The sequence below is a fragment of the Molossus molossus genome, unplaced genomic scaffold, assembly GCF_014108415.1.
Source record: "Molossus molossus isolate mMolMol1 unplaced genomic scaffold, mMolMol1.p scaffold_m16_p_12, whole genome shotgun sequence".
Taxonomy (NCBI): Eukaryota; Metazoa; Chordata; class Mammalia; order Chiroptera; family Molossidae; genus Molossus; species Molossus molossus.
Window position 1 is genome coordinate 89,088,755 of NW_023425347.1, and position 13,931 is coordinate 89,102,685.

Below are 13,931 nucleotides of genomic sequence, written 5' to 3' on the forward strand. Positions count from 1 at the left end.
TGGTCCCCAGTTTCGTTTTTGCACCGAGGCCCCAGGGTGGGGTGGGGGTGGGGATGGGTTGGGGGCGGCTTCTGCTTCGTCCGGCCGCACAGCTGAGGGCCTAGCCCCGCCGAGGCGCCTCCTCGCCCTCGCTCATTCTCCCCCGGCTCCTCCAACCCCTGTCCCGCGGTCCGGCCCGCCGGGCGCCCTCCTCGCGGCCTGCCGCGGTCGGCAGTGCTTTTCCCGCCTCCGCCGCCGCTCCACGCGGCCGGCCCGGCAGGCGGCCTAGGCACCCGCAGCCCCATGGCTTTTCCCTGCCGGCCCGCCTCGCCCCCCTCTCAGCCGGCCTAGCCACGAGTGGGATGTGTTGGTGGTCCGGACAGGCGTGAGGGGGTGGGATGGGCAGAGGGCGGGATGCAAATCCGGGCTACTTGAGCCGAGAGAAAACTTTTGTGGGGAGCAGAAGCCGAATGGCCCATGTGTGTAGGACGCCTCCTCCCTTCCCCCATTCTGCATGCTGCGAGCCGAGATTTGAAGGAAAAAATGACTACTAGAGGCCATGAACTTGGGCTTCCAGCGGCGCCTGAGATGCATAATTCTACGAATGTCTTAGGCGCACTAAATTGGAAAGGCGACTCTTATTCCTAAAGGGTAGTAAGCGCATTGCCAACATTGAAAACTTACAGCCACGGGGTTCTTGAAAGGTCCAGTCCCTTCACGCTGCTTGTTGGAGATTTTTGCTTGTCCTCAAGAGGCTGAATTTATGTCTCATGAGTCAGTCGTAGGGTAAGGGCTTGACACTCTTAAAACCAGGAACCGTTAGTTTTCATTTAGTTGGTTCTTTTACAACCCGTCTCTTAATGGGAAGAATTTTGCACAGAGATGTTTAGAAAAGGTCAGGGAGGGGCCAGTGCTGACTTACCAAATCTCCCGGCAGCCCTTTAAAATCTTAATGAAATTTCTTTTTGCAAAAATGTTTAGTTCGAATGACTCCAGTCACATTAGTGTATTTGCTGCATCAGAAATATGGTTTGGCTGTGTGACATTGTGTTGAATTGACACGAGTTGTAAGTGGTCTCATGTGACATAAAAGTCATTTTTTTAAAAAGAGCATATTGTATTAGGCTTAGAGAGGTTTTTCCTGGACCTGAAAGGTTTTATTTTCTAGAATGTAATTATTTTACATTTTTTGGTTGAAGTTTACAGTTTTTTAAAAAAAAATTTCAACCAATTTTCGGATCAACTTACAGAGAACCTTTGCAATAAAATAGTAGTCATAAATATTTCTATCTTGTCCTTAATATACAACTTGTCTTTTTGCTTTACATATACTTAAAAAACATACCACTTTAACAGATGTTCATTGAACTTTTCTGTTAAAAATTTGCTCTCTTTCTGTGACTAGTAGTGTTTCCAGCTGCAATACTGTAAGGGTCTTGTGATACCGAGAATGTTTGAGTTCTGATGATCTTATGGTCGTATTTGGGGGTGGGGGAGCATGGGAAAATAGAACTATATGTTCATAAAGAGACTTTGGACTTCAGGATGCATCTTTATAGAAATTGGTTGTTACTAATCAGTAAACATTCATCTTACACTATAAGTAGTTTTTGATCAAAAGTGTGCCAGTTCATCAGAATTTGAGGAGTGCCTTGAGAAACATTTATCAATCCAGAGTTTAACTACAGAGTCTGCGTCTGTATAGACATTAGTGGGCTATTAAGTCTTAATGATTTGTAATCATGTGAAGTCATGATATTATCTCATTTCAGAGTAACTCTTTCTGCATTTTCCTCTCTTCCTACGCTGTATTACCTCCTTCCTCTCGGTCTTCCTCCCCTTTTCATTAACTTTAACTAAATATTAGTGGACTTCGAAATAAAAAAGAAGTTGTTTTAAGTCAGAAAACTGCACCTGGTGCATTTGTACAGTGTTTGATAAGCCATCTGGAAGTGTGTTATCTTAAGAGTTTTAGTGCTTTTTAGGAAACTTGTATTTTCTTTATAGGTGACTAGGTATCTTGAGTTTCATCAAGAACAGTAGTCTTTTTCTTGAGATCCACCTTCATGTCCTTTATTTCAGTATTTGTTGCAATGTCTATGTTCTGCTGCTTATCTTCATTACATTGTAATTTCACCACAGACAAATGCACTTTAACTTTAATTCTGTTTTTTTGAGGCAGTATAGAGACTGGACTTGTATGGTTTTACAGTTTAATCTCTTCAGGGAGTTGGTTCATTTTAACATGACATACAGGTTGAACATACAAAATGATGTGGGTAGGTTAATCTGAGACAGCTGACCTAAGTTTCTCCTAGTTAAGTAATATTTGCTGAAACTATTTGGAAGAAGTTAGTTGTCCATTCTTTATTGTGTTTTTGCAGCTTTATTTTATACTGATGTGAAAAATTCAATATGTACTCATACTTTTTTTTTTTTTTTTTACATGAAGCATCTTCAACTATAGCTCGCTTTTTATTTTATGTGGACTTAAAACAATCTTTTAGCTTTTAAACTTGGTCATTTTTTCTTTTAAATCTGAATGGGAATAGCAAATTAATTTTAGAACAAAAAATAATGTCAAGTTGTGTTTTTTGTTTTGTTTTATGCGAGGCGGAGAAAACCCAAACCACCAGTGTGTTGAATTAGAGACAGCAGGGCATTTATTTCACACCGATCTTGGATTTGAAGCAGAGCTAGGAAAATTTGAATGTTCTTAAACCTTGATTAAGTGGTGTGTGGGTGTTCATTATGTTTTTAAACCAAACTTTAAAAAAACGGTATAAGAATTGAGTGCTGAGGGGCTTTTTAGGATTTTCTGGTGATTTGTTGATAATACTTACCAGGACACAACAGCTGCTTTTGTTAATCAGTGATTCTACTTTAAGTAAATTTAAGCCTTTACTTAACCTAGTGTACATGAAGTTCCTTAAAGATCTAATGCTTCCATGTACATTTCTATGGTTTTATAGGATTGTTATTGCAAATTTAGGTCAGATACATCACAAAAGGCATAAAATATTATTTTATAGAGGTTATTAGCAGCATGTATACAAATTAGTTTAGATAAATCATGCATTGTCCTACAAACTAGTTATTTTTGGCTTAATGTAATATAGCTCCTGAATTTTTTCCAGCAGCATAATAAAATGGCTAATCAGGTGAATGGTAATGCGGTACAGTTAAAAGAAGAGGAAGAACCAATGGATACTTCCAGTGTAACTCACACAGAACACTACAAGACACTGATAGAGGCAGGCCTCCCACAGAAGGTGGCAGAAAGACTTGATGAAATATTTCAGACAGGTATAATATGCATTTCTTGTTTCTGACTGGTTATGAAAGTGAGGGCAAACCACTTTGAATTTTATAGTTTTTTTAAGGTTAAATAATACTTATTGTTTCTGATCTATGTAGAGCTGAATGTTTGTTACTTTTCCTTCATTGAGGGCATATTGGGTTTGACTTTGATATTCTTATCTCATTATTTTGAAGCCTTCTTAGTGTTGAATATGCAGTCTTAGTTGTTTCAGAACAGTGCATCAATTTGTCTTAGATTTACCACCAATTAAAATGTATGTTTCAGCATACCAAATTTTACTTTTTTTCCTTAATTTAAATCAGTCATCATTTTGCTTTTACTTTTCTACTTTTAGCTTCTTAAAGTGATTGTTAAATCAGCTTAGGTCTGATTAGGTGGCATAATAAGAGGACTGGTTAGACTGTATTGTCTGAAATGATAATAAAAGTCAGACTCCTTGAGAGTTTGTGTCTGTCTAGTTTCTATTAGACAGAAATCCACATCTCTCAGTAATTTGGAAGTGTTTGGTTTGTAACAGCTGCTTTTTTAAATCTAGAAGTCCCATGGTTAAGTACTTCAGCAAATTTGAATATCTTAATATGGTTGGTTGTAAGTGGTTTGAAGTTTTAAAGAGGGAAAGAAATATTTACCCTTAGAGAGTGTTGTTCATAAATAAATGTGTCCTCACCCTTTGGGGCCATGGATGGAAACTTTCTTCCTCACTGTTTTGTGTGCCTATCCAGATTTTGGGAGAGAGAATTGAATTGTCTCACAAATGTGTCTTAAGAACCATAGTAACATATATTGGATTTTTCTGTCCTTAAACTTTATTTTAAGTATGAAAAACTCAGGGCAATTTCAGAAATTAAAATGACATCTAAAAGTTAACTCCTGAGTGATAATCCCATTGAAAATCAGTCCTCAGGAACTTTTTTTCTGTGACGTTCTGCCATAGAGAATTGGCAGTGATCTGCTTAGAGATGCTCTCTTGTAGAGTGTTTTGTTATTGATAAAAAAAGGCTGATGGCTTAAGTGTAGGGTTGGATTGATAGAATGGATTTGTGGGTGTCCTGGGGTGTGGCTTTGGGTGGTGCTATGGAATATTCAAGTAAGGAAACTCCAATTATTTAGATAGGCTCATTTTGAGCTTTTAAAACAAATCACGGCAACATTTTTAAAAGGTAACTTTGCAAGTGACATTACATTTATTTAAAATATATTTACTATATGGAATAAAGTTCTTTTTGGCTTTACCAAAATGGAGTCACTTTTGATGTTAGTTCATATGGACTTGGGGGTTTTAATCTGCCAAATATTTCCATTTTACATAGGGTCAATTCTGAAATATATTTCTTATACATATATGGAGAGAAATATAACATTTAACAGGCTTAAGTAGTTATATTTTAAACTGAGTAGATGTTGTTTCTGTTTGCAGTTAAATATACTACATATACAGAATGCAGTGTATATTTTCTGTATAGTTTACTTGTAAGTTCATAATAAAGTCCTTAATGCCATTTGAAAAAAAATTGTCATTGTTGACAGTGTTGTGAATGCCACAGCATCTTTAAAATCCTAGCTTGACACTTCAGAAGAACAAAAAAATGCCTTAAAATATGATTTCAGAATTGACTGATCAAGCTGCACTTGAATTTGTAGAAGAGTTTAAAATTATGCCTTTCCACATTCTGACTGCAGCAAAGTAGATGCTTTGATAAACAGTTGTGTTTCATGTTTCTTTGGTGCTGAGGAGGAAAAACCTTTGATGCTTTTTGGAGAGCGGAAAGAATTATTTAGTAAAAGTGGTTCTTTCTTATTTTTTCCCCACCTCTTCTGTGGTTAGCAACAACTACAGCAGTCCATATAATTTGAAGGTTGATCCTTGGGAAATGCAGTGTGTTCTTATCACTCTAACATAAACCAGAATTTGTTATATTAATGTTTAAATCTTTAGTACAGTGTGTACATCAAATTTAAACTTCCAAGACTTAAACCTTCTGAGCAGTGGGAAATGGGGTTAGGATTTTTGTTTTCGGTGGGATATGGGGATTGAAATTTTTGTTTATAGTTACTGACATTTTATCTTTTATTTTCATATTTGTACTCTTGACCTTTTTATATAGTATTTATATAGCTGCCCGTAAGCATACAGTTAAATGAAAATGTAGTTTGTTAGTGATAGTACTGAATGTAACTGTTCTTGATTAAACATTGATAGCACAGTTTAGATTATCCCTTTTGTTGCAATAATGTTATCCTCTTTCAATTTAATTTGTAGGATTGGTAGCTTATGTGGATCTTGATGAAAGAGCAATTGATGCTCTCAGGGAATTTAATGAAGAAGGAGCTCTGTCTGTACTACAACAATTCAAGGAAAGTGACTTATCACATGTTCAGGTAAGGCTATTACTCAGAAATGTCTGAACAACTAATGATCTTAAATTATTTTTATTATTTTTTCCTGTGGAATAGTGGCATTTCTTTGTTTGTGATTACCTCTGCTTTTTTTTTTTTTGCTTTTATCTTCAAATAGAGTGGGATGGAGAGAGGGAAGGAGAGAGACAGAGAGAGAGACACACATCAACTGGTTGCCAACCACACGACCCCAGCTAGGGCGGGGGACAAACTGCAACCGGGGTACGTGCCCTTAGCGGGAGCTGAACCTAGGCCTCTCTGGTCCGCGAGCCGATGTTCTAACCACTGAGCCTAATCGGCCAGGGCTACCTCTGCTTCTTTAAAAGAAATTAGTTTAAGGGGAAAAAAGATCTGCTTATGGCAAAGTTAGTTTTCAAAAACAGTATAAAGTAAAAGTCTCCCCCGCTCTTGTTTGTAGTAAGTTACTTTAAAAACTTAAAATCAAAGCTTAATTGTTATTAGTTTTTTTATGTGTTTAAATTGCTCAGGTTTTAAACATTTTGCATCATTTGATCCTGTCTTAACTATCTTGAAAGAAAATAATATAGGTGGAAGAAATAGTTTTGGAATATGTGGCAAAGATAGTCCAGATGCATTTAAATATCAACAAATGGAAGACTGTCTTGCTGCTTTCTGCTCCATTCTCTGGCACATAGTAACCACTCAGCAAATATTTATTGAGTGAATAAATGAGTAAATATTTTGTTTAAATTCTGGTCTTCTGAAATTAATTTTATTATGTATTTGACCCTTCAACGATTCTTGGTAAATCTTTTTCATTGAATTACTTGCCTGTTCTAGAACAAAAGTGCATTTTTATGTGGAGTTATGAAGACCTACAGGCAAAGGGAGAAACAGGGGAGCAAGGTGCAAGAGTCTACAAAGGGACCTGATGAAGCAAAGATCAAGGTAAAACTTGACTTGGTAATGAAATAAAATTTAATGAGGAGATTGAATGCTCCTTATTTCCTAGAAACAGTTTTATAGTTCCATTTATTAAAAAATACTAGTGTCTAGAAATGAAATAATTTAGGGGAAAATTACATAAAAGAATTTTGGAGGCAAATATTTAATATTATGTTTGGTGAAAAACCCTGATTCAGACTCTCCCTCATTCCTTGTTCTTTGTGCTATGAATAATATATATTTATTGATGCTTTCTATAATAATTTTTTGGATTGATTCAGTCATGTCTCTGGTTCATTTTCTTTCTAAGCACTTTGTTTCTTTTCTCTTGGTAAAAAAGTTTTTATAACTGCTTTCCTCCATTTGAATTTTTATTTACCTCAGTTTATTTTTATTTTTTTGGTTCGTGCCTCTAGCGGGAACCGAACCTGGGACTTTCTGGTCCACAGGCCAACGCGCCAACCGCTGAGCCAAACCAACCAGGGCTACCTCAGTTTACGTATAAACTGGGAATAGTAATAGTGCCTACTTCACAGAGTTGTGAGGATTTAAGGAATTAAGATAGGAAAGTGCTTAGAATAATACCTGAAATGTAACAAAAACTGTATAACTGTGATCCATTGTTATTACTATTATTTTATATCAATAAACTGCTATGAAAGGTAAATATAGGGCATTTAGTGAAAGACCAGTGAACCTAATTCCTTAGTAAAATGGACATTGATGTTTTGCAGTAATGGATTTTTCAGTTTGAAATAGTTTATTTAATGTTGAAGTTGTATAGTTTTATGTAGATAGGAAATATAAAATGTCATTTTGGCCATATAATTAGCTTATATAGTGCCCCTTTGTACCTTTTTCCCCACATCTGTAAAGTGGCATAACTTAGTCATATATATACATATTTTTAACTTTTTTTTCTTTATTGATATTAGAGGGGGGGGAAGGGAGAGAGATAGAAACATCGATGAGAGAGAACATCGATTGGCTACCTTCTGCATGCCCACCACTGGGGGTAGGCCCACAACCTGGGCATGTGCCCTGACTGGGAATCGAACTGAGCATGGGTATCGATGCTCAACCACTGAGCCATACCAGCTGAGCTTCAGTCTTATATTTTTAAAAACAAATATGTGAAAACTATTTGATGTGATAGTGTTTTTAGGAAAAACTTATACAGTTCATTGAATAGGCCTATTTTATTTCCCTAAAGCTGACTATTTGCTCTTGGTTAAGGTAGGTATATGTTATATATGTAATATGTGTATATTACATTAGGCAAGTACCATCATTTGTAAATATGTAATATACATATATATATTTAAAAAATTGTTTTTTCTTATTGATTTTAGAGAGAGAGGAAGGGAGAAGGAGAGAAAGATAGAAGCACCGGCCCTGGCCTATTTGGCTCAGTGGTTAGAGTGTTGGCCTGCAGACCAGAGAGACCTGGGTTCAGTTCCCACTAAGGGCACGTACCTTGGTTGCAGTTTGTCCCTGGCCCCTGATGGGGTTGTGTGGGTGGCAGCCAGTCGATGTGTCTCTTTCACATCGATGGTTCTCTCTCTGTCTTCCTCCCTCTCTCCCTCCTGCTCTATCTGAGGATAAAGGTAAAAATGTCCTGGGTGAGGATTAAAAGAAAGAAAGAAACATTGATGAGTGAGAACATCAATTGGCTGCCTCCAGCATGTCCCCCACTGGGGATCAGGCCCATAGCCTGGGCATGTGCCCTGACTGGGAATTAAACTGCCGACCTCTTGGTGCATGGGTCAACGCTAAACCACTGAGCCACACCGGTCGGGCCACACGTGTGTGTGTGTGTGTGTGTGTGTGTGTGTATTTATTTTTTTCCAAGAAAACTTTGTATTTTTATTTATTTACTTATTTTATCCTTACCCGAGAACATTTTTTCATTTTTTGTTCAGATAGAGTGGGAGGGAGAGAGAGGAAAAAAGAGAGAGGGAGAAACATCGATGTGAAAGGGACACATTGAGTGGCTGCCACCCGCACCACCCAACCAAGGCCAGGGACAAACTGCAACCGAGGTCTGTTCCCATAGCGGGAACCGAACCCAGGACTCTCTGGTCCGTGGGCCGACGCTCTAACCGCTGAGCCAAACTGGCCAGGGCATGCGATATACATGTTATGTGTGTTTTATATATATGACATGTATTTCTTTGTTTAAAAGTAGAGCAGCTCTGTTTGAGTCAAAGGTAAAAGAATGGAAGGTCTAAGGTAACTGGTATCCCAGGGTTTCTCCAAAGATTTTTTGAAAACCATTGAACTTGATGATGTCTAAAATCTCTTGTGTGCCCTGACATTGTATAACTTTAAATACCTGAAGTGTAAAACTCCCCTTTCTAGGTAGATTGCATATCTTTTTTTCCTGTTGGTCTTTGTTTTGTAGGCCTTTCATATAAGTAGAAATCTTTCAGGGCAAGAACATTATCTTCTTTTTCTATGTTCCCCTTAATACCTAATATGTTGTGAGTAAGGTTAGAACTTAGGAAAGATGAAGTTTTGTTTGTTTTTTGAAACCTAGTGTATTCATTTGGTAATTGCCAGATATTTTTAGTGTACACTGTATGAAAAATTGTCTGATGATATAACGGAGTACACAACAAAAGGACCAAACAAAACAGGTTACATTATTTGAGTCCAATAGAAAGAATAGAAAGATGTCAGAAATAGTAAATGTGATAAGCTGCATGAGAGGTAGGACTTCTAATTTTTAAAATATAGAGAACACTTTATTTGAAAAGAATCACTAGTGGATATGAGTATGGTGTGTAAAGGGAACAAGTAAAGAAAGAAATCCAATTGAAGGAGAGGGGTTGCAAAATGAGGAATACTGCAGTACGTAAGTATGAATCGATGGCCTGGCATCAGCTTATGTCTAATTTTTAATAATCCTTGCTCCTTCTTTCTAGTCTCAGAACAAAAAAGTCGTGTGTCCTTAGAGACGTAAATTTGCCTGTAAAATAAAGTGGGAGCAACATGTGTGAGAGGAACCAGTGTGAATTTGAGCTTTTTTTTAACCTAATTATAAAATACATAGCCTAAGAGATTGGAGTGCCTTTTGGAAAATATTAGTATACTGATGTATGTGTGATATTTAATATTCAAGTATAAACAGATGTATAATTATCTTTAGGCCTTGCTTGAGAGGACTGGTTATACTCTGGATGTAACCACAGGACAGAGGAAGTATGGTGGTCCTCCACCAGACAGTGTGTACTCTGGCATGCAACCAGGAATTGGAACAGAAGTAAGTGTTCTTCAACTGTTTGCCAAAATCTTTTCAGTTTGTAGATGATTCTCTCTATTGTGCAATTAGGAAAAATATTTGATTCTGTTCAAAGTTTAGCTTTTTTTTGGTATATCTATCTGTATTTTGGTGCCATCATAAGCAAAGATAATCATGTACCTGGTAGATACCCAAACACTTTATAAAGGAATGTAGTATTCTTGGATCTGCTTGCTAAAATTATGCAACTAGCAACACACCGTTTTAGGTACTTGGGATAAGGTTATTAAGGAGAAACAATCGCTATATTCTGTTTTTGATTTTGTTTCATGTCTAATTTTGCATGTTTGTCCTTCCTCCTTGACCCTTCCCTCCATCACATAGAATATTTAATATTTACTGAGAGATTTATTGATGGGAGTGGGTTGCACAAGGGAAGGATATGGCATAAGATAAAAGGTCGAGCACATTGGTTTATACTTGAACAAAGAAGTAATTTGTCCTCGATCTGTGCTTTCCTAAAGGTTTCTTCATATCCCTTTATAGTAGCCTAGTCTAATCCTTTAAAAGGAGAAAACTGTGTGCCAAAATGTAAGCTCTGTTATAGCAGGGACCCTTTCTGATTGGATGTTTTTACTGTTTATATTTAGTGTGTAGCATAATGCCAGGAATATAGTAAACAGTATTTCATGAATGATTGGTTACAGTTTTATCTTTGGATAGTAAAATCATGGCTTTGTAGCTTGAAATTTAAATTAGGTTAAATGATAATTTTATAGGTTTTTCTTTATTTTTATTTTACTATATGTTTTTATTGATTTTTTTAGAGAGAGAAACATTGATTGGCTGCCTCTTGCATACCCCCCACTGGGGATCGAGCCCACATGTGCCCTGGCATGTGCCCTGACTGGTAATCGAACAGGGACCTCTCAGTCAGTCCATGGGACATTGCTCAATCCATTAAGCCACACCACCACACTACAGGTTTTTCTTTAGAACAAAGTGAAGGGAGATAGCTTCCTAAGGTGATGAGGTCAGCTAAGTTTTTAGGTAGTATTCTTTTTTATTGTTTTGTTTTGTTTTTGTTTTTTTAATGCTCACCCGAGGATATTTTTTCATTTATCTTCAGATAGAGCTGGGGGGTGGGGGGATGCATCGATTGGCTGCCACCTGCTTGACCCCAGCCAGGGCTGGGGAAGAACCGCAACCGACGTGCCCTTGGCTCTAATTGAACCTGAGACTCTCTGGTCCTCTAGCCAACACGCTCTAACCAATGAGCAAACCTGCTAGGGCTAGGTGGTATTATGTATCTCCTACTTACATTAGAATTCTAAGAAATCGTAAAAGTTAACTTTAAAGGAAGTAGTAATCGCTTATTAAGCCCTGGCCGGTTTGGCTCAGCGGTTAGAGCGTCGGCCTGCGGTCCTGAGAGACCCGGGTTCGGTTCCCGCTAAGAGCGCGTACCTTGGTTGCAGTTTGTCCCCGGCCCTGGTCGGTTGTGCGGGTGGCAGCCACTCGATGTGTCCCTTCACATCGATGTTTCTCTCTCTCTGTTCCTCTCTCTCCCTCCCACTCTACCTGAACAAAAAATGGAAAAATGTCCTCGGGTGAGGATTAAAAAAAAAACAAAACAAAAACTGTTATCGCCCTGGCCGGTTTGGCTCAGCGGTTAGAGCGTCGGCCTGCGGTCCTGAGAGACCCGGGTTCGGTTCCCGCTAAGGGCACGTACCTTGGTTGCAGTTTGTCCCCGGCTCTGGTTGGTCGTGCGGGTGGCAACCACTCGATGTGTCCCTTTCACATCGATGTTTCTCTCTCTCTCTCTGTTCCTCTCTCTCCCTCCCACTCTACCTGAACGAAAAATGGAAAAATATCCTCGGGTGAGGATAAAAAAAAAACAAAAAAAAACTGTTATCAATGGCACCCTCCCAAAAGTTAAAAACTTTTCAGGTAGTCAGAAGCAAAGGTTATTATTTCTGTTCTGTGAATGAACAAAGACATCACCATTTAATGTAACTTCAGATCTATTTTGAGTTCAATCTCTGATTGGGGCACATACAGGAATCAACCAATGAATGCATGGGGATGTGGAGCAATGAATCGATCTTTCTCTTTCTCTCCCTCTTCCTCTCTCTAAAAAATCAACCAATATTTTAAAACCTTAAATTACTTACTGTTATATAATTATTGATAGAGTTGGAATTGGGACTCTAAGCCAGCCGCATTTCTTATAGAAGCAAGTGTCATTGAAACATAGTGTACAAGTGAATAATAATTTGGCTTTTTTTCACTTTTGTCTTCCCTTTAGCCCATCTGGCTTTATCTTTTTTTTTTTAATCCTCACCCGAGGACATTTTTCCATTTTTTGTTCAGATAGAGTGGGAGGGAGGGAGAGGAAGAGACAGAGAGAGAGAAACATCGATGTGAAAGGGACATATTGAGTGGCTGCCACCCGCACAACCCAACCAGGGCCAGGGACACACTGCAACCGAATTATGTGCCCTTAGTGGGAACCGAACCCGGGTCTCTCTGGGCCGCAGGCCGACGCTCTAACCGCTGAGCCAAACCAGCCAGGGCCTGGTATCCTTTATCTTTAATGTTTTGATTATGTAGTGAACCCTTTCAAATCTACATTTACATCTTATTTTTAAACAATATAGAAATAGAGTTCAATTTTCTTACTCGGACTTCTACAGTATATGCGTTTTTTTCCTAATGGTATTAAATTTTGTTCTTAGTATCACAATTTCCTGTTTTATTACCTTAAGCTCTCTTATAAAATGATTAAAATGGAATTGCTCCTTTGTCTTTTCTTTGAGGCAGCCTGGAACACGCCTCCAAGAGGGGAATATAGTTTGGCAAATTATCTATAGTATACCATTCAGCATGGGTTATCCATGTTAGTATTTACCAGTTGTTACATTGATCTTAATCATATTTCTTCAACTAGTTATACAATCCTTAGAAATAAAAATTAAGTCTATATAATACTGTTAGGTTCTTTACAACGCTCAGTACAGCCTGGTTTAAATTTAATTGGTTGTATATATTTCATAATTATAAAAATGAACTCTTTTTTTTTTTTTTTTTTTATCCTCGCCCGAGGACATTTTTCCATTTTTTGTTCAGATAGAGCGGGAGGGAGAGAGAGAGAGAAACATCGACGTGAAGGGACACATCGAGTGGCTGCCACCCGCACGACCAACCAGGGCCGGGGACAAACTGCAACCGAAGTACGTGCCCTTAGCGGGAACCGAACCCCGGTCTCTCTGTACCGCAGGCCGACGCTCCAACCGCTGAGCCAAACTGGCCAGGGCAAAATGAACTCTTTCGCTCATTAGATTGGGTTCATTAATGGACACTTGTTTTATCTTTGCATTACAATAGATAAGGAAGGAGTTTGCTAGTACTCTAAGATTTCACTCGAAGCATTTGAACAATTTAATAGGAAACTGTTTTGAATATCCAGTTATAAAAAGTAATTGGTAATGCTAATTGTAAAACATGTATCATTCTCTTATATTGCATTGCTTATTTAGGAGAAATAAACACTTTCCTGTATATTAGATGTCATTACATACAGTAAATGTAGCAAAATTTTTGTATGAGATCACCAGCCTAAGCCATTCTGTCAAGGAATTTATTGCAACAAAATTGCAGTGTAAAGTTTTAGATTGTTCCCATAAATGTAGACTTCCTGAGAGTTGACCTATGCTTGTTAAAAATTAAAGTTTTGGAAAATTAGAGAAATAGGTGTTTTATTTTTTCCCAATTAGAGCTGACAATCAATACTTGATATTAGTTTTGGGTGTACAGCAAGAAAAATAGGGTTTTTTTTTTTTAATTTTTTTTCTTTATTGATATTAGAGAGAGAGGGAGAGAGAGACAAACATCGATGAACGAGAACATCGTTTGGCCGCCTCCTGCGTGCCCCCCACTGGGGATCCGGCCCACAGTTTTGGCATGTGCCCTGACCGGGAATCGAACTGGTGACCTCTTGGTGCATGGGTCAACGCTCAACCACTGAGCCACACCGACCGGGCAGAAAAATAGATTTTTAATGTACTAGGTTGCTGATAGATTTAA

At 38.1% G+C, this 13,931-nt stretch overlaps 1 protein-coding gene across 11 annotated transcripts in view; it reads left to right on the forward strand.

The window, feature by feature from the left end:
• The window catches only part of HNRNPR (heterogeneous nuclear ribonucleoprotein R), a 45,458-nt gene that overhangs the window by 7,702 nt on the left and 23,825 nt on the right, over positions 1 to 13,931 (forward strand). For 7 of the 11 annotated variants that reach the window (XM_036255359.1, XM_036255356.1, XM_036255358.1 and 4 more), the window contains exons 2-5: positions 3,117 to 3,285; positions 5,562 to 5,680; positions 6,500 to 6,607; positions 9,756 to 9,869. In XM_036255359.1, the coding sequence (XP_036111252.1) occupies positions 3,129 to 3,285; positions 5,562 to 5,680; positions 6,500 to 6,607; positions 9,756 to 9,869 (498 nt within the window). In that variant the 5' untranslated portion in view covers positions 3,117 to 3,128. The remainder of the gene's footprint in view (positions 1 to 3,116; positions 3,286 to 5,561; positions 5,681 to 6,499; positions 6,608 to 9,755; positions 9,870 to 13,931) is intronic. The other 4 variants (XM_036255352.1, XM_036255354.1, XM_036255360.1 and 1 more) reach the window with 2 other exon arrangements.